The sequence below is a fragment of the Poeciliopsis prolifica genome, unplaced genomic scaffold (assembly GCF_027474105.1).
Source record: "Poeciliopsis prolifica strain line A6 unplaced genomic scaffold, Auburn_PproV2 SCAFFOLD141, whole genome shotgun sequence".
Lineage (NCBI taxonomy): Eukaryota > Metazoa > Chordata > Actinopteri > Cyprinodontiformes > Poeciliidae > Poeciliopsis > Poeciliopsis prolifica.
The window spans coordinates 1-23294 of NW_026562516.1; the positions used below are offsets into that span (position 1 = coordinate 1).

The 23294-nt window shown below is 35.8% G+C and overlaps 1 protein-coding gene across 1 annotated transcript in view; it reads left to right on the forward strand.

The window, feature by feature from the left end:
* Window positions 1-1648: 1648 nt before the first annotated feature.
* Window positions 1649-23294, forward strand: part of LOC129355685 (contactin-associated protein-like 5) — a gene marked incomplete at its 5' end in the record, with an annotated part of 29053 nt that continues 7407 nt past the window's right edge. Inside the window, 7 exons of the mRNA XM_055025276.1 lie at window positions 1649-1776; window positions 2688-2858; window positions 10280-10498; window positions 13443-13682; window positions 15121-15345; window positions 17011-17147; window positions 20811-20898. Of these exons, the coding sequence (XP_054881251.1) occupies window positions 1649-1776; window positions 2688-2858; window positions 10280-10498; window positions 13443-13682; window positions 15121-15345; window positions 17011-17147; window positions 20811-20898 (1208 nt within the window). The remainder of the gene's footprint in view (window positions 1777-2687; window positions 2859-10279; window positions 10499-13442; window positions 13683-15120; window positions 15346-17010; window positions 17148-20810; window positions 20899-23294) is intronic.

Genomic DNA, 23294 nt, shown 5'->3' on the forward strand with positions numbered 1-23294 from the left:
GGGGCGACTGCGTGGATCCACAACACTACTGCAACTGCGACGCAGACAGATTGAGTGGTACTGACGATTATAGACACGTACAGTCGTCTGTCATGTGGTTTTCCAATCATATGTGGACATCCATCCATCCAAGCATCTATCTGCACTCGCTTATCCTCACAAGGTTGCAGGGGAGTTAATGGTGTCTATCTCCAGCCATCATTCGAGAGGCAGGGAACATCCTGGACAGATCGCCAGTCCATCACAGAGCAACGCAAATACACACAAAACAAAACACACACACACACTCTTATGTAAAGATAATTTATTATAGTCTATTAACTTGAGAACCCAGGCAAGCAGAGGGAGAAAATTCAAATTCCAGTGAAATAATCTGCAAGTGAAACTAGTTCCTTTTTTAAATTACAAAATTATTGACATATAACAAGCTCTGTTTTAGCAGTTTAAGATTTTGTTTTTGTAGTGCAAAGACTTATTGATAAATATAAACTTGCAAAAAGAGGTTAAAGGCCAGATTTTTATCCTGCTGAGGTACTGTGGAGTGACTTGAAATGCTCTGCTGTGTCAGCATCATTGAACAATAAGGGCGCTATTCTGTTATATTCTTCATCTAACTGCTGATACAGACTTAAAACAGCAGCACTTTCTGACCCCATCTGCCTCACAGTGCAGCTTGCCACACAGAAATGATTAACGATCAGCGAAGAAAACATGTCAAAATCAGAATGAAGTTATACGAACGCTCAGCCGAAATCAACACGCAGAAAATAAACTCTCTCGCCACATCTGAACCTTTCACCTCGCTCCGCTTCACACGGATGACTGGCAACGCACCATTTGCAACTTCAGTAGTTTAGCAACACCAAATCATCTGGAATAAACTGACAAGGCAAAAACAAAAAAAAAAAAACTTTTTTAACCTTTGATGTTGTAAGCACATAGCAACACTCACCCACAAATCCTGACTTCCATTGTGATGTTTTTTCACAGAAAAGAGCTACTACTGCTGCGCCTCAATATTTTATCAGGCATAAAATATTCTGTGCATCTCTGCTTTCAGTCCTGGTCGTTGTTTTTTGTAATCCTGAATTTTTACTCTGCAAAAACGATATAAAATATAAAGATGAAATGGGCGTAAAAGTTCAATTTTGAAAGAACACTGCAAAAATACAAAATATTTCCAAGTATATTTGTCTTGATTTTAGTATAAATATCTTAGTACAAATGAAACTAACTTAAAAGAGATATAAGCTTGTTTTAAGTCAATAATTCTTGAATATAGTTAAAAAAAAATGCTAGTTCCATTAGCATATTTTATTTCTGTCAAAATTAAATTTTCCTGTTTTAAGTGAATAAAATCTGCAAGTGGAACTAGTATTGTTTGTAACCGTATTCAAAAATTGTTGACTTAAACAGCGTGTTTATCTTTTTGAAAACTTACTTGTATGTCATACTAAAATATTAGCACTGGAAACTGGACTAAAATTCATGACAAAACCTTGTGTTTTTTGCAGTGAAGTGATGCGTCTAGATGCTGCATTGTTAACCTTCCATCTAATGTTGTCGCTAAATGAGTTGGACATTCTTGTGAATCTGCAAGCTGCCAATGAAGGAGCAGTTTTGACATTTTTTATGTGTTTTTTTCCAGGACTGAGGACTCAGGCCTGGTTACCCATAAGGAAAGCCTCCCAGTCAGATCTCTGGTATTGGGTGACCTCCAGAGGCCGGGGTCAGAGGCAGCGTACAGGGTGGGACCACTCCGCTGCTATGGAGACAGTAAGTTTCTCTAAATCAGGGGTTCCTAACATTTTCTCCTATTGGACTCACCATGCATACAACCAAACATAAACCTCTCTAACTTATTTATCTTAAACATAGATTTTAGGAGATCTATTATGCTTCACTGAACAGATTAGGATATGGTCTGTACAAAACATGTTTAATTTATTTGTTGCACAAAATCATTCTTAAACAGATTTTAGTCTGGTCTTTCCTTCCTGTTTGAGCTTTTTTTTTTCTTTCTTGTTTTTAGAATGATCTGTTTTATGGACTCTGTAACTTTAAATCCAGATAAGCTGCTGTAAACAGTCTGGGCTTTGCTGGGGTTACGAAATAACAGAGAAATCAACAACCAGGAGGTTTTTGAATTGGCTCATTTTCCAGACACCAAAAAAACCCTCATTAACTTACAGCCAAAAAAACAACTGGGTGTTTTTTTTTTTTTTTAGAAGAAGTTGAGACCAAAATAGAAACAAAACCCTGGAAAATGTAAAAAACAAAACAAAATATCAACTAGAATTTTTACTTCTTCAGAAAGAACTAAAAAAGCCTTTTGCATGGGAGGTGAAACATCGTGAACAGCCCAATAAATCCAGTTGCCTCCTACTTAAACACTTCATACATACAGGAATTCATTCTCCATGCAGTAAATCTTCCACAAATATGTTTAAAAATTTGACAAACAGTCAAAATGGTAATTTTAAATCTAAAACTTAAAAGTTCTAGATTTATACATGCTCAGTAAAATTGCCTGGATTTCATTTACTGTTTTGCAATTTAAGCCACATTTTCTGAAAACAATTTTAATTCTAAAACACTTTCCTGTTCGCCATCCTGGTTTGGCTTTTTTGGTTTTATTCTGAATATCTTGACAGTTGATTTATTTGTTTTCCCCACTTTTTTCGCAGAGAACTTCTGGAACGCTGCATTTTTTGACGAGGAGACGTCATACCTCCACTTCCCCACCTTCCACGGTGAGCTGAGCGCAGACATCTCCTTCCTTTTTAAGACCACTGCTTCCTCTGGAGTATTTCTGGAAAATCTTGGCATTCAGGACTTCATCCGGATCGAACTAAGCAGTGAGTAGAAACTGGATTACAACACTGAATATCACTCGAGTGCAGGGGGGAATTAGTTACACTTTTCTGTGATTATAATGAGTCTGAACTTTGATGTTTGTACTTTTAAAGTGTCAGGAAAATATATATTTTTTATTCTTCAGAAAAGAATAAAATATTTTGTTTGCCTATTTAATGTTTGTCATCCAAAATGTATTCTGACAGCCCAAGCAGAAAATTGGGGATTATTAAAACCATTAAAACAAAGCTACTAATTACCTTAGCCCATGTTTTTAATTTTAGAAATGTTCCATCATGTTTCCCCTCTGACCTTTCATTAAGTGTTTTCCCTTGAGAAACGTGCAACAGATCATTCTCATCACTGCTTTTTTAAATGTGTGTAGTTTGTGGGTGATTGCACCTGATGTCAGACGTTTTATCTAATTTAGATAAGTTTCTTGTTTTGTTTTTAGAAATTATCTGTAGCCATTATGCACAGTAGTTCATTTATATCGACTGAAAACTGGCCAAATCTATCAATTATGTAATTCTGTTTTGTTTAATCAAATTAATTGCAGATTCCAGGCTTTCTAACCCAGTATGATTGTGTTATGTAATTCTAATTTGACAAATTAATCAAGCAGAAGGAAATTAATGGATTAGTATGAAGTCCCTTATGAGCAAATTCAGGATGATGGACAACACTGGGAACAAGGAGAGCGATGGCAAAAGAAAAGAATTAGAACATACTTACTGCCTATAAAGTAAAACTAGCCCCCAAATCAACTTTGTTTGCTGACAAACTGTCTAAATATGTTATTTAGGGTTCTAACTTAAAGTTGTTGTGCAAATTTTGATGTTTTCGTGTAAATTTGTCCCACAGTGTTTTGCCTGAAACCGTCTCCCGGTTTTTCTCTTTGGTCAGATGTTGCCTAAGCAGTTTAATTCAATTCGCCCGTTTGTTTGAGACTGTACAGCTTTACGTCACGTCATTACGTACAGCCTTATTTTTCTGACTTTGGTATTTTAAGTATTCGTTTCTATTTTTCTGTTTAAAGCCAGCCACCTTAATAAAACAACGGCCAGCCAGTGAGCAATTTCTGTTTGAAATGTAACCGACTACAGGCCAACCCTTAAAGTCAAAACTCCAAATTTATACATTACAGCTTTTTTAATCTTAGATGACAGTTGTGTGTCATTTGGCACCATTTTGCAATTGCTAATTCAATTGCAATTGCATTTCAGAGTCAACTTAGAGTTGGATTTCCAAGGATTAAGTGAACATTTCTGGGATGGAGGCAGTTTTAGTGTTTTATCCACTAAAGAAACATTATTTTATGAATGTAAATTACAGTATACTAAAGTCATACCAAATTTAATAAATTATAATATTAATTCAAATGAGTTTTGTTTGTATACATTAAACCTACATCTAATTAAAAGTATTCTGCAAAATCCTGTATTAAAATGTCTTATTTTAATGATCTTATGTCAAATTTCAAATGTTTTTATTAACTATCAGCAGAAAATTATCATTATTACCAGAAATAAAGGCTTGAAAACATCAATCTGTTAATTAATCTGTATAATATGCTTCACTTGGTGAATTGAGCTGCTGAAATGAATGAGCTTTTCAGTAAGAATTTATATTTTGAATACGACTGTAAAATATGTCCCTCGGCCATTAGCTTCATGTCGTTCCATAAAAACTAAATCACGTCATAATTTCAAATACTCAAATCTTGTTTATATTGATAAAAATCCCAAAATGTTTTCATAACTCACATGAGCGGATACGATTGAGCCTGAGTTTTATATGAAGTACAATGTTTGCAAAATGTGCATTTAATAAAATAAAAGAAAAGAAAGAAAGATTTTTACATTTTTACAATTGCTTCTTCTTAAAAATGTTTTAGACTCTGAAAAACAGTAACTAGTCTGCTGGAAGGCAGATGCAGGAAGATACAAAACATAATTTAGTAAATCAAACTTTTTGTTTTTGTAGCTGTGAATCTGTGGACGACTCGCCGACCTCACCTAATCTCAAAAACAGATTTTTTTGGTGTTTCTTTTAATTAAATTAAACACAGCACACTTGTTCTCATTTAAAACGAGGAGTGAAAGGCAGCACATCTGTTTGCTTTCTGTCCTTTTGCTTACATACCTTTATTTATTTGTCCCTCACTGAGGGACAAATAAATAAAGGATTATTATATTTTATGTCAATACTACATGAGATGGTGATTAATCATGATGGGAACACACTGTTATTTCAATAATAATGGAAGCTTAATATCCAGAAAAAGAGACAAAAATCCATAAATAATTAGATGATCTGAAACAAATCAAAAACCATTTGCTGGACCAGAACAATAAAGCAACAGGAATTGAGAATAAATGACTGAACCAGAGAAATAAATACTTCAGAAAGGTGATACTGTGGACCTGACCTTAGCTCTATATGTCATGTTTCAGGTTTAGACAGGATGTCGGGATAAATGTTTAATAGTTAAACACAAAACATACAGAGATAGAACAAGTTGAACAGAACTAGAAAAACATGATAAACAAGCAAAGAAGAATAGAAACTAGTGAAATGAAGTGGAGAAAAGCAGCATTTCCACTAAAAATATGTCAATACAAATGCTCCAAAAGTACCCAACATCTGTTTTTGTTCAAATAGAAACTAATTTTTCTCAGTATATAGGAATGAATTAATATGAAGACATAAACATGTTAATCATCACTTATGTAAGCTGATGTTTTGCAGATATTTTCCATGTCTGGCCTTGGTTGGTCTGCAGCGTTGACTCTCCAAGATGTTCAGGGATTCCTCACCGTTCTCGCTCACTTTCAGAGTCTGGCTCTGGTGTAGAAATATTCTCCTGAGGCCTTGGGATCTAATGAGATCTAATCCGCTCTCAGACACTACAATGTGTGGCCCCTCTTGCCCAACGACTGCTGGAGATAAGCAGCCACCCCCCCATGACCCTGCAAGGATGAGTGGGCATGACAGTGGATGGCTGGATCAGACGATGCTATAAAGTTGCTTATCAACTCAGCAAATCAATTCAGGATTAATGACTCACAAAGAGAGAAAAAAAAAGCTGGTCAGAAAAGGGAAGTAAAAAAAAATGCAAATAAATGTGCAAATCAATCCTCTTAACAGCAAAGACAAATTATTTAATCAATCCAACATTTTGTCATTATTAATGTTGCCCTCTGTGCATTTTTGGTTTACAAAGATAATAATCGTCCAGTCTGAAAACCCAAAAGCTCATAAAATGTCTGCATTGAAATATGTTCTGGTCAATTTGTGACGTTAAACAGCATTTTCTAAGAGCTACACAAGCGAGCTGAGAATCAAAGGTAAATGTACAGACAGCATGAAACAATTTGAAGTAGTTTCAGTTTTAGTTATGCAAGGCTCAATATTGCTAAGATTTCTCTCACAAAGGTTTTCTGAAGACATAAGGCGTAACGACGTGACTCAGTGAGGGGGAAAAAGAAGCGGAGGAGGAGCGCGGTCATTTTTTCATCACATTTTACATTGATTGGTTGAAAAATGGAAATAGGCAGTGCTTTCTTTGTCTTGATCTCTTACCTGGAAACCTAACCTGCTCCGAAGCAACGTGAGTTACCCTGGTGACGGATTCAGGTAAGAAGTTAATCCTGCCGTTACAGTTCAGGGGTAAAAACAGTCGTGGTTTAGGTAAGAGTAGAAACTGACCACAGCTGGGAGAGAAACCAGACAGCTGAATATAACTCTCAGGAAGTTCTTATAGAAGAAGCTCAACGACTCTTAAATCATTTGTGTGGGAGCATTTTGTGTTTCCAGGAGGAACAATAACCTTAGATTGATTTATTTGTTTTTATAAAGGGGACAATACATATTAATCAACATGAATACATTGCGTAAATATGCCAGAGCCAAATTAAATCTGTAATCACCTGCAGGTTGATGGAGGAGACTAAAAAGATTTTAATTAAAATGCAAAACAAAATACATGACCTTTGATTTATGACAGACTTCAATGTATAGCTAAAAGTAATGCTATTTACTTTGAACTTTTCTAATTAAGACCGTAAAAAGAAGAACAAAATAAAAATGACTCAAAAAACAAGTACAAGTTTGATTATCTAGTAACTGTAATTGTTTAAAGTATTTTAGAAGTGGTGGAACCAAACCGTGAAGAAATGTATTTATAACTTTGACAAAAAAATAATTGTGTTTTACTCAATTGAAAAACTCAAGCTCATGCAATATTTCACAAATTAGATATTATTTTGATCCAAAGTCTGTGACAGACAAGACATGAACAATAGCATTGCAAATTGTTCCGATGCTGCAGCTATGCTATCATTAGCAGCTGCAAAATGGTGGATGTTGTATTGCAGGCCATGCTTAGTCGAAACAGCGCACAAAGGTATGAAGAGATACAGGGAATTTGGAAAAAGAAAGATTTCAGTTTGAGTTTGTGGCAAAAATAAGTAAAAAGATGCAGAGTAAATAACTTTACTCTGCATGCTAAATTTTCTTTGAAGTTTTAAAATCTTGTCCCATCTTGTTCTTGAGAGTTTTTGTCATTGTCAAACCCTGAATAGCTAATGAGCTGCATAAATACCAACCTTCTAAGAGTTGCACTGCTAATAGTGACAATAAGTACTATTTTTAATTACTAATTATTCCATGGATACACAAAAGATAAAAGGAAAATCTGCAAAGGAGATGGTAACCGATTTAAATGTAGCTTTAAACATGTTAATACGAGAAAAAGAAATGTTAAATTGGTAGAAAATTAGACAAAGATGGATTACATCGAGAGGACAAAATGGGAAAGTACTAAGGAGGAAATAAAAAGTCTATCCAACTGCAAATGTCAGCATATAAGAAGATGTGGAGCGTTACCTGACACGGCCTGTTTTTGTGTTTTAGTGCATCATAACTCAGGTTTATGGTAAAGGTGTGTCACTACAACAGACTTGAGTGGTGGATTATATTTTTCAGTTATGGATTGGCTGTTTTTCTTTTTTCTTTTTCTTTTTTTTTTTTGCTGCGTGGGTTAAATTTTGCAGTTGTTTTTGTTCCACTTTGGAGGAAGTCGTTGACTTTAAAGGACAAACAGAAGAAGAAGAAAAATCCAGCAGAGGGAAACCAACCCCCTAACATCCCTCTCAGGGGAAATCATTGTCTGTCTGGCTGTTCCACCTCTGTATACCAACCCCTCCCTCTCCATCACCAGCAGATTGCTCCGTAACATTGTAGCTGGGGCCAGGGAACAAATTCCTAAATGAAGTTACCGCTGGATGCCGGGGTATTTTTTTCATCTTGTTCTGCGCTCCCAAAGCAATACATCCCCAACTTCCAGCAGCAAAACATGAGGGATGGCGCTCCGCTTCCTCTGCACTCTCTTAAATCTTCTCCCGTTTGATAGGGGAAACAAATAGAGTGCAGCAGACACCCTGGAGGAAGTAAATAAAGACTTGCAGCCGAGCGGAGCTGTCCGTGGTGCTGAAACCCCAGGATGGCTGGGGAGCTGGCCGTGGTCCTGAAATCTGACTGCAGAGGAAAACTCAGCAACACAGATTAGATTCAGCGCCTTCTTGAAATCCACTGGATGAAGAACACAGTTCTTCCTATTAAAAACATTTAAATAATACTGTAAGTATTCAAATAAGATAAGATTGAGATTTGGACATCATAATGTCTTTCTTCTGCACTTTTTAAAAAATCATTATTGTCAGTCCACTTTCCTATTCTCAATTCAGTTTAACTGAGTTTCTTCTTATTATTGTAAAGGACATACAGCAGGTTAAATTAGACTTGAATACGTAACAATTTCTCTTAGTAAAAGTTTATCTAAACTACACAGTGAAAAAAAACAATAATTTGGTTTAGTTAGCCTGGCATGAAGGATAAATGTAGGGATTCATTTAATATTTTCACCATGGTTTTTCTGTATTCGTCATTGTCTGAGATCCAAACTAAATATCTAATTCTCAAGGAAAATGTTTATTTTACAAACTAAAGATTTAAGTTTAATATTGAATATTTGGTTAGGAAGCTAAACGTTTACTTTGGAAAATAAACATATATTTCCCAATTAAATATGTAATGTGGAGCTCAATATTTAGTTTTGCAACTCAATATTTAGGCTTCAAACTATTTAGCACAGACTTAAATATTTAGCTTGGAGCTAAATATTGAGCTTCCATTATTAAAGTAGTTTCTGTTGTAGATTAAACTACTTCAAATTATATTTTTGTATGTAACAAATATGAAGTTTGTGAAAACTAAATATTTACAAAGTACAAAATAAATATTGCATCCTCTACTCTTTTATTAGGATGTAAATATTTAGTTTTCAAGATAAATAAACTTAGTTCAAACTTAAACATTTAGTTGGGAAGTAAATATTTCATTTGAAAGCTAAATATTTTATATATATATATATAAACTAAATATTTGACTTATCAATGAAATATTAGTTTGGAACTCTATTAATAAATATAGGAATAGTAAGGTGACAATATGACTTTGAGAAATTAACACTCAGACTAATAAACCAGTTTTACTACATTACAAATGGATGCCATACTAAAGATGCTGTTGATATCAAATTTTCTCCAGGTGTTGCTAACAAACCAATTAATCCACAGGTGTAAAAGACACCAAAATAAATAAGTTCAGAAATTAAGTTATGTTTATTCATGTGAAATGCCACAGGGAAAACGTTTTTTAAAAATGGTTTCGTTTTCACTACCGGCTTATTTTTCTTCCTTTGTCAGCTGAGAAATTTATCCCAACAGATCTGCTAAATTTGTAAGTATATAGCAAATGTTATGGCAGGCTGGAAAAAATGAGACGTGTTTGTTATTTATTTATTTTTTAATGTAATCAGCTCATGGCCCCAAATTGGTCTTCTTTTGTTTGCTATCCTTTGAGGACTGTTCCCACTCTGCTTAGTGCGAAGCATGTTGGCTTTATTGTTGTTTTGTTGTGATAGAGTAATTAAATTTCATTCCAGAGAGGCCGGCACTCCCCCTGTCTGCTTGTTTGTCTCTCTGCACTGGATGTTGCAGCTCCTGTCTCAATTCCCCATTCATTGCTTTGGCTCATTTCAGGCCTGCACAGGGAACCATATGGAAACATGAGTGAGGTTTGATTCCAGCTGTATTTAGAAAGGAGCATCTGTCTCTTTTAACAAAATCATGGAGATTTCACCCAGAAGTCCAATTCTCATTGACTGAGATTGATGTTTGCTGTTTGAGTAAATGAAATGCTGATTGTTGTTGAGTATGACATGAAGCTGACATGTCAAATGTTTGGCTTCTTGTCAGATTGCTTTGATTATGTTTAACTTCTTCAAGCAGTAAGACGTTCTGTAGACCAAATAACAGATTCTGTTTGCTATTTCTGTCTGTTTTTTTTCTTTATCAAGCGTCTACTCGGGTGGTTTTCTCCTTCGATGTTGGTAACGGCCCACTGGAAGTTCAGGTCGAGTCAATGGACCCGCTGAATGACAACCGATGGCATCGAGTCCGAGCCGAGCGAAACATCAAGGAGGCGTCGCTTCGACTGGACAACCTGCCTGTGGCGACGCAGGAGGCGCCGGCTGACGGACACGTCCACCTGCAGCTCAACAGCCAGCTGTTCATCGGTGAGGAGCGTTGCTTCTGTTCATTTACAGACAAATGTCTTTTAGGTTTGTCCTCTCAGGCTTCCTGCATACTGAAATGTTTTCTTATTCAGTTTAAGACTATTTTATATAACAGAATTTTTAGTTACAATAAAAATTCAATGGTTTTCTTTATGCAATACTTTTGAAATTATCTTTAATTTACATTATATGCTTTAATGTAATCCTAGATCAGGGTTGTTCAAAGTGCAGCCCTGAGGTCATTTCTGGCCCTTTGAAGGATTTTGTTGACCCCTGACCTCAATGCAACTACAGGTGGTTGATGCAAATGGACTCTTTTTCATCTTACAGAGCAAGATGTTTTACAGGCAATTAAAAAAAATATGAGGTAAATTCCCATTTAATGACAACTTTTTTCATTAATCTTGGGTTTGGAGTAGCTAGAACTAGAAACGTCGACCAACTTTTACTCAAACGCAACACATTCAGCCCAGAAGTCAAGAACTTTGGGTCTGTCTTATGATAACGCAATTGTGCAAAACCATTTTTTTATGTTTTGTATCAACAGTGATTTAAAATTTTACATGATTAGTGAGTATTAGTGATACTTTTTTTATTAGAGCCAAAGGAAGGAAAAAGAGTGTACAATACACATCTCACTATGCACACATACTAATCAACACAATACTGATGAAACATTGCACAAGAAGGAAAATTATATCCCAGCAGTTTCAGCCCTTTTTTCAACAGAAAGAAAAGAAAAATTGAACAATAATAATAAAAAAAATCATTTTGTTTGACTCTGCTGTTTAAGCCTGTTAGTATTACAGAGCTTTTCTGTGGTTTGGCTTGCAGAAGAAACTGTTCATAGTGAATAGGAAAGTGCTGAAGTGAAGCTTTATGATTGCTAAATGACATCCAGCAGTAAAACCTACCGCCTGGAAAACGCATCAGGATGAAAACAAATTGCAGCCTGTGTGTTGTTTACAATATTTTTATGGTTATGTAAATTCCTTTCAAAGACGCTGAGATGCTGCATGGTTTACGAGGACTGCAGGTTATCTCAGTTCATTTCACATTCTGCAATCCAATCCTGCTGATAGAGTTGGAGCCAAAAGTAATGAAAATCCATCATTCATTATCAGTTTTAATCAATCAGTAAATATTTTGGGCATCACTTCTTATCAGTGAATCCAAACTTGAAGCAAAAGGACCAAACAGTGAAATTGGACAAGGGAGCAGCAGTGAAATTGTGGAGGAATATTAAATTGTCCTATAAATGTATTCAGCAACCTGCTGAATGTCAGCAACCTGCTGAATGTCCCACCAGCAACCTAAAAAACGACAATTTAACGACTTCATCAGATCTGCTTTGGAAGAAAATATGTCAGGATATCAAATTGAGTGAGATGTTTTTTGGGATTTTATTGCAGCATTTAGAGCTCAGTGTTTACATATTTATAACCCTTATTAAGGCTTAACCAGGCGTCCATTGTATGCATTTGCGTTCATGTGCCATAATTCTACCTTTAACAGGTTTCGAGCAGCTTGTATTTCTGTGAAACATTTTAACGAACACAGAGACGTTAAAATGTCACTGTGTCCATGAAAATGTTAACTTCTGTTTTCAACTGGCTGAATGTTTATGTTTTGGAGCTGCCAATTCTCAGTCCAGACCTCAATAACTCTGAGATAATATAAAAAATATTATCATTAAAATTCCTGTGGCAGCAATCAAACAGCTTTCCAGAAAATACAGTAAAACAAGTGTCTTTGCTGTACAGCTGATAAAGACTTTTCTATTAAATAATTTTCAAATAAAAACTCTTGTTTGATGATGAATCCAGATTCATGTGGGGTACGAGCAGCTTTGGTCTTAACCTTTTGCTACTTGATTATTTCTGTCATTACCTGAAGTTGACAACATTTCAAACATTTAAATTTAAAACCAAAAGCAAGTTTTATAAAAAATTATTTCTAAATCTGTTTCTTTAACCCACACCGTGTAGATTAACATCTTAACAATCTGTTCGCTGCTGTTTTAGGTATTTTGTCACTTTTTTTCCCTCCATTGATTTTCACTCAGTTCATTCTTCAGTTTTACACTTTAAATGAGACAAAATTTATGTACAAATAATGAAATGTAAAGTAATGAAAAAGTTCTAGATCACAGGCAAATTATTTCACTTAAAACAAATGAAATAATCTGCCAGTATAAATAGAACTTTTTCATCAATGAGACGACAATACTTTGTAAGATTTTGCAGTGAATGGCAAAACTATACATTAATTGAAACCATTATTGCCCTATTTTCTTATTATAACCCTATTTTTCATAAAGTTTGTTCAACTTCTGCAAAATAGAACATTTTCATTATTGTTAGGACCAATAATCTGTTGTTTCCCACTTAAAAATATGAGCCTTTAGATGCATTCAGTGCTAGCCTGAAGTTTGAAAATGTGCTTAATGATATGTGTCAATTCTGAAACATATGCAAACAGTTGTTAGAGGGAAACAAAAATGTTGCAGAAAATGAGTCAAACTGGTTAAAAAGCAGAACACATGAATTCTTGGTGGTTTCCAGTCTCCTGCATTCATCAGCTGCATACTGATGAACCCGTCTGCAGCTGAAAATATGCAATAGACGTAAGGAAAGCAGATTAATGTTGTCTTTGAATGCGCCTTTCCACCTACAGCCTGTTGCTATTTCTGTGTTTGTATTTGACAATTTGATGCTTCTGGAGGAGCTGATGTGACATGTGGGTTTGTTGTAAATGTCAGGTGAAATAAATAGAAAACCAACGGGAAAGACAAATGCAGGCTTTTGAGCTCAGGTAGCAATAATTGAGACTCTTGAGCAAAGATGACAGACGGAAAAAGTAGCTCTAACATACTTTTGTCCTTATTTTCCAATTTCACACGGCTGAGCCACTTACACCGGCTTCTCTCCTCGTGTGATTTCAGGAGGCACGGCGTCTAGGCAGAGGGGTTTCAGAGGCTGCATCCGCGCTCTGCAGCTGAACGGTGTTACTCTGGACCTGGAGGAAAGGGCAGAGATGACGCCTGGCGTTCGGCCCGGCTGCCCGGGTCACTGCAGCAGCTACGGCTCGCTGTGCCAGAACCAGGGCCGCTGTGTGGAGAGAGCCGCTGGCTTCCACTGCGACTGCAGCCTGTCTGCTTACACTGGAGTTTTCTGCCAAACAGGTGAGACCCATGTTAAATAAAACTGGGAACAAATGTCTAAAACATGTTGATCTACTTTCTAACTGGAATAAAGCCTAAACATATAAAACACTAGTTAGTTAAGCCTCCACAATTCAAGGTAATATAGTTTTGATTTTAATTATTTTAAAATCTTGTCTTGAGGTTATTGTATTTGAATCAGTGACTTTTTATTTGTTTTGTCATTTTTATGTTTTTTTTAATATTTTGAAGTATTTTGCACCAGGCCATTTTGGCTACTTTCACACTGCAGCCTGAAGCGGAAAACTAATTCTGTAGAAAACTAAAGCCATTGAAATGTTAAAGGGGCTCAAACACATTCTTTTTAAATCTGTTTATTTAGTTAACTGGATAAATCTCATCTATTGGATAATTATTCACATCTCATGCAGAGATCTGAGCTGCTCTTATTGCTGTTTTATCGTTTTGTTGATCAGCAAGGAACATTGAGAGTTTGAAAACCACTCAGATGCTCATATTGGAGAAAATACTTCACTAACTCTCACAAGACTCTGGTTAAAATATAAACTTTTTAAAAAATTTCCAAGTGTCTTCTGACATTCATCGTGTACAATTCAACAGAAAATGCATGAAAAGGTGCAACAACCTATTTGGAAAGAGTCCACACACCTAAACTAAGAAATTCTTAATTGAACTGCATTTTGAGCATTTAATATTCATTAGAAACTTCCTGTAAATCAACATTTAGATGAATTGTGCAAATATTTGTAGTTTGTTGTGTTCCTCTAAAATGTCTCCAGCACAGAAAGCAGCTTTCATATTTTTTACATTTCTGTGGATAAGAAAGTTTCATGTTAGCATTTTTGCCATGAGGAGTTGAAACTACATCTGTTTGTTTTGTTGACATTAAATGTGAAGAAATAATTGAACTTCCTGTAAGTTGGAACCAAGGAACCAAGTTGGAACCAAGGATAAAACTTGGTTTCTTGTCACACAAGAAACCACTGCATTTGACACATTTTCTTAAAACTGACCCACTGCTTTTTCTATTTAGATCAAATAACCTAATTAGAAGTTTAAGGTCAACTTCTGGCTTATTGTTTGGAATGATAGTAAACATTGTGTGTTATAAATCATGAGGAAACCTTGAGCAGTGTTTCATGTTTTTAAACCATGACAGGTTTTGTTCTCAGCTTCAGTGTGTGGGTGTTTTAAAGGTTAAGCATCTATATATTTCCACACAACCTTTTTCTGTGTTTGCAACACTTAACACTCATTTGAAAGCATTTGGATACCACATGAAATCAAAAGTTCAGCAAATCATAATCCTGTTTCAGGAGGAAAATGCCACCACAGTGAAATCTGTTTGGGTTCAGCGGGTTCAGACACTGCCAGAGTTTCATGACAACTTTCTTCTCACCAACAGTGATGGATTATAATCTGACCGTTTCCTTTGTAGAGCTGTCAGCCAGTTTCAAACCTGGAACGTCGATCAGATACACCTTCAAGGAGCCGTACGAGTTGACCAGAAACAGCAGCGCTCTGCCGTCCTCCATCTACTCCGACACGACGCTGACAGGAGAAAACGTCTCCCTGAGTTTCAGGACGGCTCAGAGTCCGGCTCTGCTGCTTTACGTCGGCTCTTACTACAGAGAGTACATGGCCGTGCTCATCAACAAGCACGGTGAGAAAGCTTCAACTGCAAAAGCACAAAATATCACCAAGGATTTTTGGTCTAGTTTCCTCTGCAGATATATCAGTAGTAAGCGGGTGCAACAATTTCTTTAATTTTGCAGTTGACAGTAGACAACTGTTGTCAACTGTGTGACTTTCTTGCAATGTCGAGCAACATTTAAGAGAAAAAAAACTCGATATTGGCCAAAATCACAATTGGCAAATCGGGCTTTTTAAAAATCTGTAATCAGCCAGAAATCAGTGCATTTTAACTTAGTTTAGTCTTTTTTCAAGTGCATAACTTAAAAGTAACTTTTCAGCAAAATATAGGAGCTTGTTTAAGTCAGTAATTTCTTAATATTGATAAAAAAGTGTTATCGTATTTCACTCATAACTGGACATTTTCTTCATGTTATAAGTGAAATAATCTGCAAATGGAATTAGTATTTCTGTCTTTTTTGTCTTATTTCTGCTGAACTAATGCACTTGAATATATTGTACTAAAGACTAGACCAAAAATACTTGGTCTTTGTGGTTTTGTAATTATGTCTGAATAAAATTTGACTTTAGTGGATAAATGTTTGAATCCTTTTCACCATGAGATGCTCGTCATCCAACAGCTGATTTTCTGAATTTCTCAGCTTTCTCTCCTTTTCTCCCACTCAAGTTTTCTCATCTCCTCCTTTAATGTCTTACCCTCTTTCTGCAAGCCTTGTTATTTCCTCAGGAATGTTTCAGATCTTGCCCCCCATCTGGGTTTACCTCATTAACCCCCGCTGGTTTTCATCAGTACAGCTTCACCAGCTGTTATGTTGTGCTTTTATCACGGAGACACCGTAAACAGTGCTGCTGAAATGGGACTTTGTTCTGCTGCTAATAGGTGATAGATCAGGGAAATGTTGAATAAAAAAGCCACAGACTTTGTTGGATAATTACGTTGTACCTTTTAAGAGTTGAAGTAGTGAAACTTTGAACTTAGAATTACATTTTCAACATCCAGGAGTCTTGGAAAATTGGCACTTTGCACCTAGATTAGCTTTAAATAGATTCTTTCTCTGGTCCTAATGACTCAGAAAACTAATAGGAAGCAGGGCATTAAGGTTCTGCGCTGGCCGCGGATTCACCAGGTAAAGGCTTTTAATAGAAAGCGTCCATGTAAATCCCGAAGCGCTTTCTTTCACCTCCTCTGCACCGTTTTTAACCATTTTTAATCCTGGACAAAGAATTTCCCCCTTCTTTTTCCTTCTCTGTGACAAAGTGATTTCTTCTCTCTAAACTGTGAAGAAAAACCTCAATAAATCTTAATCCTGAACTGTTTGTAATGGGATTAACCATAATAAAAATTGTAATAAAGTAAACATGTGCATTACAAGGACAAGGTGCAATTCATCCTTTCTAATCTTAAAGCCTCCAGAAATTATTCTTCCACTGAGTTCACTCCTAATGCTCTCAATATTATAAAAAAATTATTAGATTTAGAATTATTTTATAAATAGGGACTTACAACTAATCCTCTTAACATGAAAAGCTCAGATACTCATCATTCTGATTCATTGCTGAGGTGAAAAGGGCATCTGCAAACTGAGGTGAAGAGATTAAGGAACAAAGACGAGGCTATTTTCCACCAAGAAGTTTAAATTGAGGTGGAAAAAATAAACTTTTTTTGTGTGTTTAGATAAGCTGGAGGTGAGATACAAGCTGGAGGGCAACCGAGACGCTGAAGTGTTGAGGAGCAGCAGCACGAGGAACCTGGCCAATGGACAGCTGCACAGCGTTACCATCAGGAGACTGACACACACCGTGTCTGTGCAGGTGGCTGTGCACACGGGAGACGCTTACACTGCAAAAACACATCATCCTCCCGAGTAGTTTTGGTCTAATTTCTAGTGCGAATATCCTATGATACTCAAAATAAGACGAAACTAACTTACAAGTAACTTTTCAGCAAAACATAGCTTGTTTTAGGTCAATAATTCCTTAATGTTGATGAACATTAAGGACTCTGCTAGCTCCATTAGCAGATTTCACTTTTAACCAGACATTTTTCCTAATTAAAGGTGAAATAATCTGCCAATAGAGCCAGTGCTATTGGCAGCAGAGCCTGTAGCTCTTATCTTTTTAATAATCTGCACACACCAATGAATTATTGTCATTTTGTGGTGAATATCACTCCATTGAAAGGTTTCCTTAAAATGTCAAGTTTGATTAAAAAAAAAGAAAGCATGATTAGATTTTGCATCTGTTTTCGTCATAAAGAAATTTGTGAAACCAGTCGAAGCTCGGTGCGTTTCTGTCTCACCCGGCAAACGAAGCCACTGGCTTAATTGTTGCCGTCAGCTCCATCGTTAGTGGAGTTGCCGAGCTTTAAGGCATTCAGACGAGATGAGACAAGAAAATATATGGTGTGGTCTCCATGGCAACGAGACAAGAGGTCCACTTTACTGTTGGAAAAAATGAAAATCCACGTTTTGCCCTTTCACAAACACACACCATCTCATATGCGTACAACATCAAAGATTGTGAAACTGGGAGTTTTGTAAATAATTCCTTAAGACGTGAGACAGTGAAATGTGTTTGTATACATGAAGTCCATGCATGTGTGAGACAGGAGGTAGTTTATAATTAAAGCACGTCTCTGACCTTTATATTATGCAAAATAAGATGTTTACCTCACAAAGATATTAGAGATGTGTGTTTTTTTAAAGTTGAGAATAATAAAATACTCCTAGCTTAAATTGTATATCGTGTGGGTGGTTCAGTGGGAGGCACAGAGAATTTGGTAAACAAACATTTTTTTTCTGTTCTTCAACATGCAAATGACATTTCTTTTAAGAAAATAGCGATCTAAGTTTATGTTGCTGTTTATTTCTCATAATGAACATGAAATACTCCTAAGATTTCTATGGATTTCTTTTCCATAAAGCTGTTTTTTTATCACTTATCCCTTGTCCTTAATGCAGACATCTGGTCGCTGTATAATCACAAAAAAATATACAAACATTTTCATGAGTATAAAGGATTTACGTAAATCAAGCCCCTAAATCTTGCTGACACACACAATCTTACAAAGTATTTTTGTCTAATTTGTTGTGCAAATATCTTAATTCACTTGAAATGAGACAAAACTAACTTATAAGTAAATTTTCTGCAAGAAGCAGGAGCTTGTTTATGGTCAATAAATCCTTAATATTGATGAAAAGTATTTGTTTCATTGGCAGAATATTTCATTTACAAGATGGGAAAATGTTTTGTAGATTACAATAAATAATCTGCTAGTGAAACTACAACTTTTTAAAATCAATATTAAATAATTATTTGCTTAATAAAATCTTCTATATCTTAATTCAAGTGTATGAAGATATTTGCACTAGAAACTAGACAAAAATACTAAGCTGCTCTTAGCAATCCCCAAAACCAGCATAGAATCGTTTTATGTTATGACTGCAGGCCTTAAGGGAACAAAATACATCAACCAACTAATTAAATTACACTTCAAATGAAATATGAAGTACGGTAATCTTATCTGGATCCAACAACTCTCCCAGCTTGTTCACAGCAGCCGAGTTTGATCTATGAGGACGGCACTTACAGCCAGGAGTCACAAGCCTGAATGTCTCTTTAATTATAAACAATGTGAGATAAAATACAAGGTGACCTCATCCTGATTCGGCGTGTGTGAGGCTGCAATGAAATATGAAGTGCGTTTCGTTGTGTCTGCTTCCATCATCATGAATCATTGCTTTGTTATCAACACGCTCTGAGGAAGCAGGGCAGGTTTCGCTGAGGGTTTCATGCAGCCGTTTCCTGATGGCCAGCAGTCTCTCAAGTGGACAGAATCATCTCCGCCGCCCTGACCTCGTAAAAAATGACCCAGTAAAGGCGAAATCGCTCCAGCAGTATGTTGCATCGTCGAGTTCTGGCTCTTATCGGGGCTCCCTTTGTTCGCGATTCTTTTGGGTTTTACAGACGGTGTTTTATTACAGCTGGAAAGCAGTAAATCAGACTGACAGGGAGCGAGAAATAAAGTCTTGGCCTCAACGTAAGGAGCGCTTCATGTTCAGACTGCCAAATACAAGCAAACCAGGAAACATGGAGCTGGTCAAATAAATTCGGTAACGGTAAAGTAAAACAAGCTTTATCCAACTGGCTATAAGTGGCATTGCTTGTAATAATCAAAATAAACTTTAAATGGGATTTCACACAGTTACTGCATGAGTTAATCAATCAATCGCATTTATTTGCATCGCACATTTCAGCAACACGGCAGGTCAAAGTGCTTTGCATGAATTAGAAGAAAAGCAAAATAAAAGAAAAAACAGGCACAGCAAACGAAAAGCTGCACTTTAAAATGTTCCAAGTGTGGTTGCATTTAATTGTTAGTATGATCCACCTTGAAAAAAACAAAAAAGCATTTCAGCAAAGACTCAGAAGTGAGCATCAGGACTGTTAGATGATTTGATATTAAAAAAATTTAGTACAGAATTTAATCTACAAAGATGAAGCCATTTGACATGGGAAGTTATGTCAGATAGAAAAAAAAACAGTTGGAAAAAGGCCCACAGCATCACACCTCCATTACTATACTACACAGTGGGCTTTGGGTGCTTTCCCAGACATCAAACCTTTGTTTTAGTTCAGACCAATCTGGGTTTTTTTCTTTTGTTAACAAAGAGCTCAAGTAGGGTGTAGAAAAGTTCATATTTTGAAGTTTGTGTTGGTAGAGAAAACAGGCTTTGTCCTGACAATGTGTGCTAAACAGGTCATGTTGGTATTTAGATGTTTGCTTCAATGGTTGTTAAAAGTCTTACGGGTCATTTTGAAGAAGCACAGATCAAAAAGTGCCATTAGCATTGACATTAACGGCTTCACCTGAAATGCTTTTCAGTTTCTGACAGCTCTGACATCGCAGGTATGCCTGGGAATTGGTGAAATCAAAGAACAATGCTTTCTGTGCTTCACATCACATCTGAAAGTTGGTTTTAAAAACTTTTTGTGGATTTTATACAGCTGAGAATCTTAAGATTTCAAGCAAAGGCAAAAGAAATTTCTGTAAAATTCTCACAATAACTTAATTAAATATTAATTTACATGTCATGCTGGAAAATTATGAATGTTTGATTTCCATGTAGATAAAAAGGGGAATATAAAATGATCCTTAATTTTGAACTTTACAACATGAAACTGTTTAGAAGCATTTTCTCCAGATAATTTTCCCAGGAAACGTCTGGAATGATTATTAATTATAAATTTGGTTTTGTTGAGTTGAGGCTATTAAACTGCTCTGCAAAAACACAAAATCTTACCAAGATTTTTTTTAAAATGTTATTTAGTTTCCAGTGCAAATGTCTTAGTAAACTTGAAATCTTGTCCAAAAACATTCAACAAGATTTTGTGTTTTTGCAGTGTGCACATACAGAAATGTTTATGAAATATACCCATAAAAACTACATTCAAATCTCTTTTTTTCCCCATTAGGTTGACCAAAATGCCAAAGAAAACTTCAACCTCACGTCTGACGGAGAGTTTAATGCCATCAAGTCGCTGGTGTTGGGCAAAGTGCACGGTAAGCGAGGAGGCAGTGAGAGCAGAAAGTAGATATTTTTGGCTTTAAAGCACTCAGACTTGTTCGCTCTCCTCCAACACTCAGCATGTTCACTTTCACAATAATAAAAAAAAAATTCTGGACTAAATGCATTGTTTCTGCCCCTAAAAAATGCTCAAAAGTCTTCTTCACATCAGCTGGTACTGATTTCTTTCATATCATATTTTCACTAATTATTAAAAATCAACAATATTCAAAAGTTTCTTGCAGTTTGATTGAAAAAAAAAAACCATAGTTGTTCAGAAATTTCATGTTGTTCTGAAGAAACGTTTGTTGTGACTCAACTTCCATCCTTATCGCTACAACCAGTCCCTAATAAAGAGTCTTTGACGAAACCGCCTGGTGCCACGGAAATGAAAACGGTCAAATTTGTTGTGCTTTTCCAAAAGTTACAGCAGAGTTACAGCTCAGAACCTTTAGAGTCTTTAAAAAGCGAAGTTGGAGTTAAAAAGTACATTTCTGCTCCATATTATTAGATAACTCTCAGGTCTGGGTTGATAAGGAAGTTGCTGCCTTCAGAGCAAAATGTCTCACATCTGCTGCATTATGTGTTCAGAGCAGGTGGGGAAGGCGACTAGAGTAGGACATATGTGAAGCACTAATGTACAGAAAGGAGCAAAAAAATGGTTTGAGTCAAGATTATGATACTATAATAAAAAAACTACCTGCTTCCTGACCTGATTACAATCCAAAATGCCTAACTAAAGTCCTACACTGCAAAAACATTTAATCTAATGAAGTATTTTTGCTTAGTTTTTAGTGCAAATATATTATCACACTTAAAATATAAATAAATAATCTGTAAAGTAATGTTTCAGCAAGATATATGAGCTTGTTTTAAGTCAGTTATTCTTAAATATTGATGAAAAAGTTCTACTCAGGTATGTGGTTGTAAGGTGAATTTTTAATTTAAAAAAATGGTCAAGTGGAAAAATGTCTTGCTATAAGAGAAAAAAATCTGCCAGTAGCACCAGTGGAACCCACTCTTCATAACCCTATTCAATAATTATTTACTGGAAATATAATCTATATCTTGCTGAAACATTACTTTTAGGTTAGTTCTATGTCAAATAAGATATTTGCACTAGATGTTAGACTAAAGCTTTTGGTAAGATTGTGTGTTTTTGCAGTGTAGATTGTGCAGATAATTTAAGTTCTGCTAAACGATCAGATGTCCTGAGGTGACTCTCCCCTTCCTAGGCTGTGTGAGCAATCCTGGACCAAACCAATACGTACAAGTTCATACAAAACACAGGATTTTTTTCCTGAAAAGAAAAACATAACATATCCATTACAAGACAGGGTCACATAAAACCCGACTCTCACCCGGGGGCCAGTGCTAAGAACCGTTTAACACTCTGGTCACGATGCAACAAGCCTATTTACCTGGCAACAGCGCGTCATAAACTCCATGCTGGAGTCACTGGAGAGTGTGAGGAGGGAGTGTGTGAAGTCATTGTGTGCAGAAAAACCCTCTAAACATGATTTATAAAGAACATTTCTCTCTTCTTTAGTCAGTTCTTCCTTCTTTGTTCTGATGTTTTTATAACACTGAACAAAAATGCAGTAAGAATGAAAGAAAGCAACATTTTTTTAACTTTCTTGGAGTTTGCCATGTTAGTTCATTTTTGCTAGTTTATGAGTCCCAGTTCATCTTTGTGTTTCCATCTACCTTAAAATTGCACAAATTGGAATCACGATGAGAAATTTGCTTAATGGAAACACGGCAATTTTAAAATAAATATCTTTTGGGCTATCAGAGTTTTGTGGATTTTTCTAAACTGTAATGGAAAAACTTTTTTTTTTGCATCACTCCGGTTTGTAAATGGAGTATTAGGACAATGCTCATAAAATAAAATAAATTAAACTCTGAGAATAAAGTACATTAGAAGAATAAAGAAATAATAAGAGCACATTATGACTTTATTCTGTTAGACTTTTCTGGTTTTGTTACAAACTTATCCTCATATTATTTTGATTTCGTTCTCATATTTTTATGACTTTATCCTGTTCTTGTTTTCTTACTATGGCCCTATTTCTCCACTGTAGTAGACAGCAGCTTATTTGGACATTTGGACCGTTCTGCACTTGGGTCCTTTTCATGACTTTTCAACAATTTTCCAAAACTCTAAAACCTTCAAAATGTTTTCTGCGTTTGTTCAATCAAGCTGAAAACCACTTTTATAGGTGGAAATTAGCTCAGAAGAAGAATGATGTTTGGAGAAAATAGACATATTAAACAGCGATCAATTTTTTTAATTTTTTTTCCCTTAATGCATGAATTTTAAATAATCTTCAGTGAAGGCTGATTCATTTTCTGAAAGAACAAGAAAACGTTCCCAGATGCCTGGAGAAAC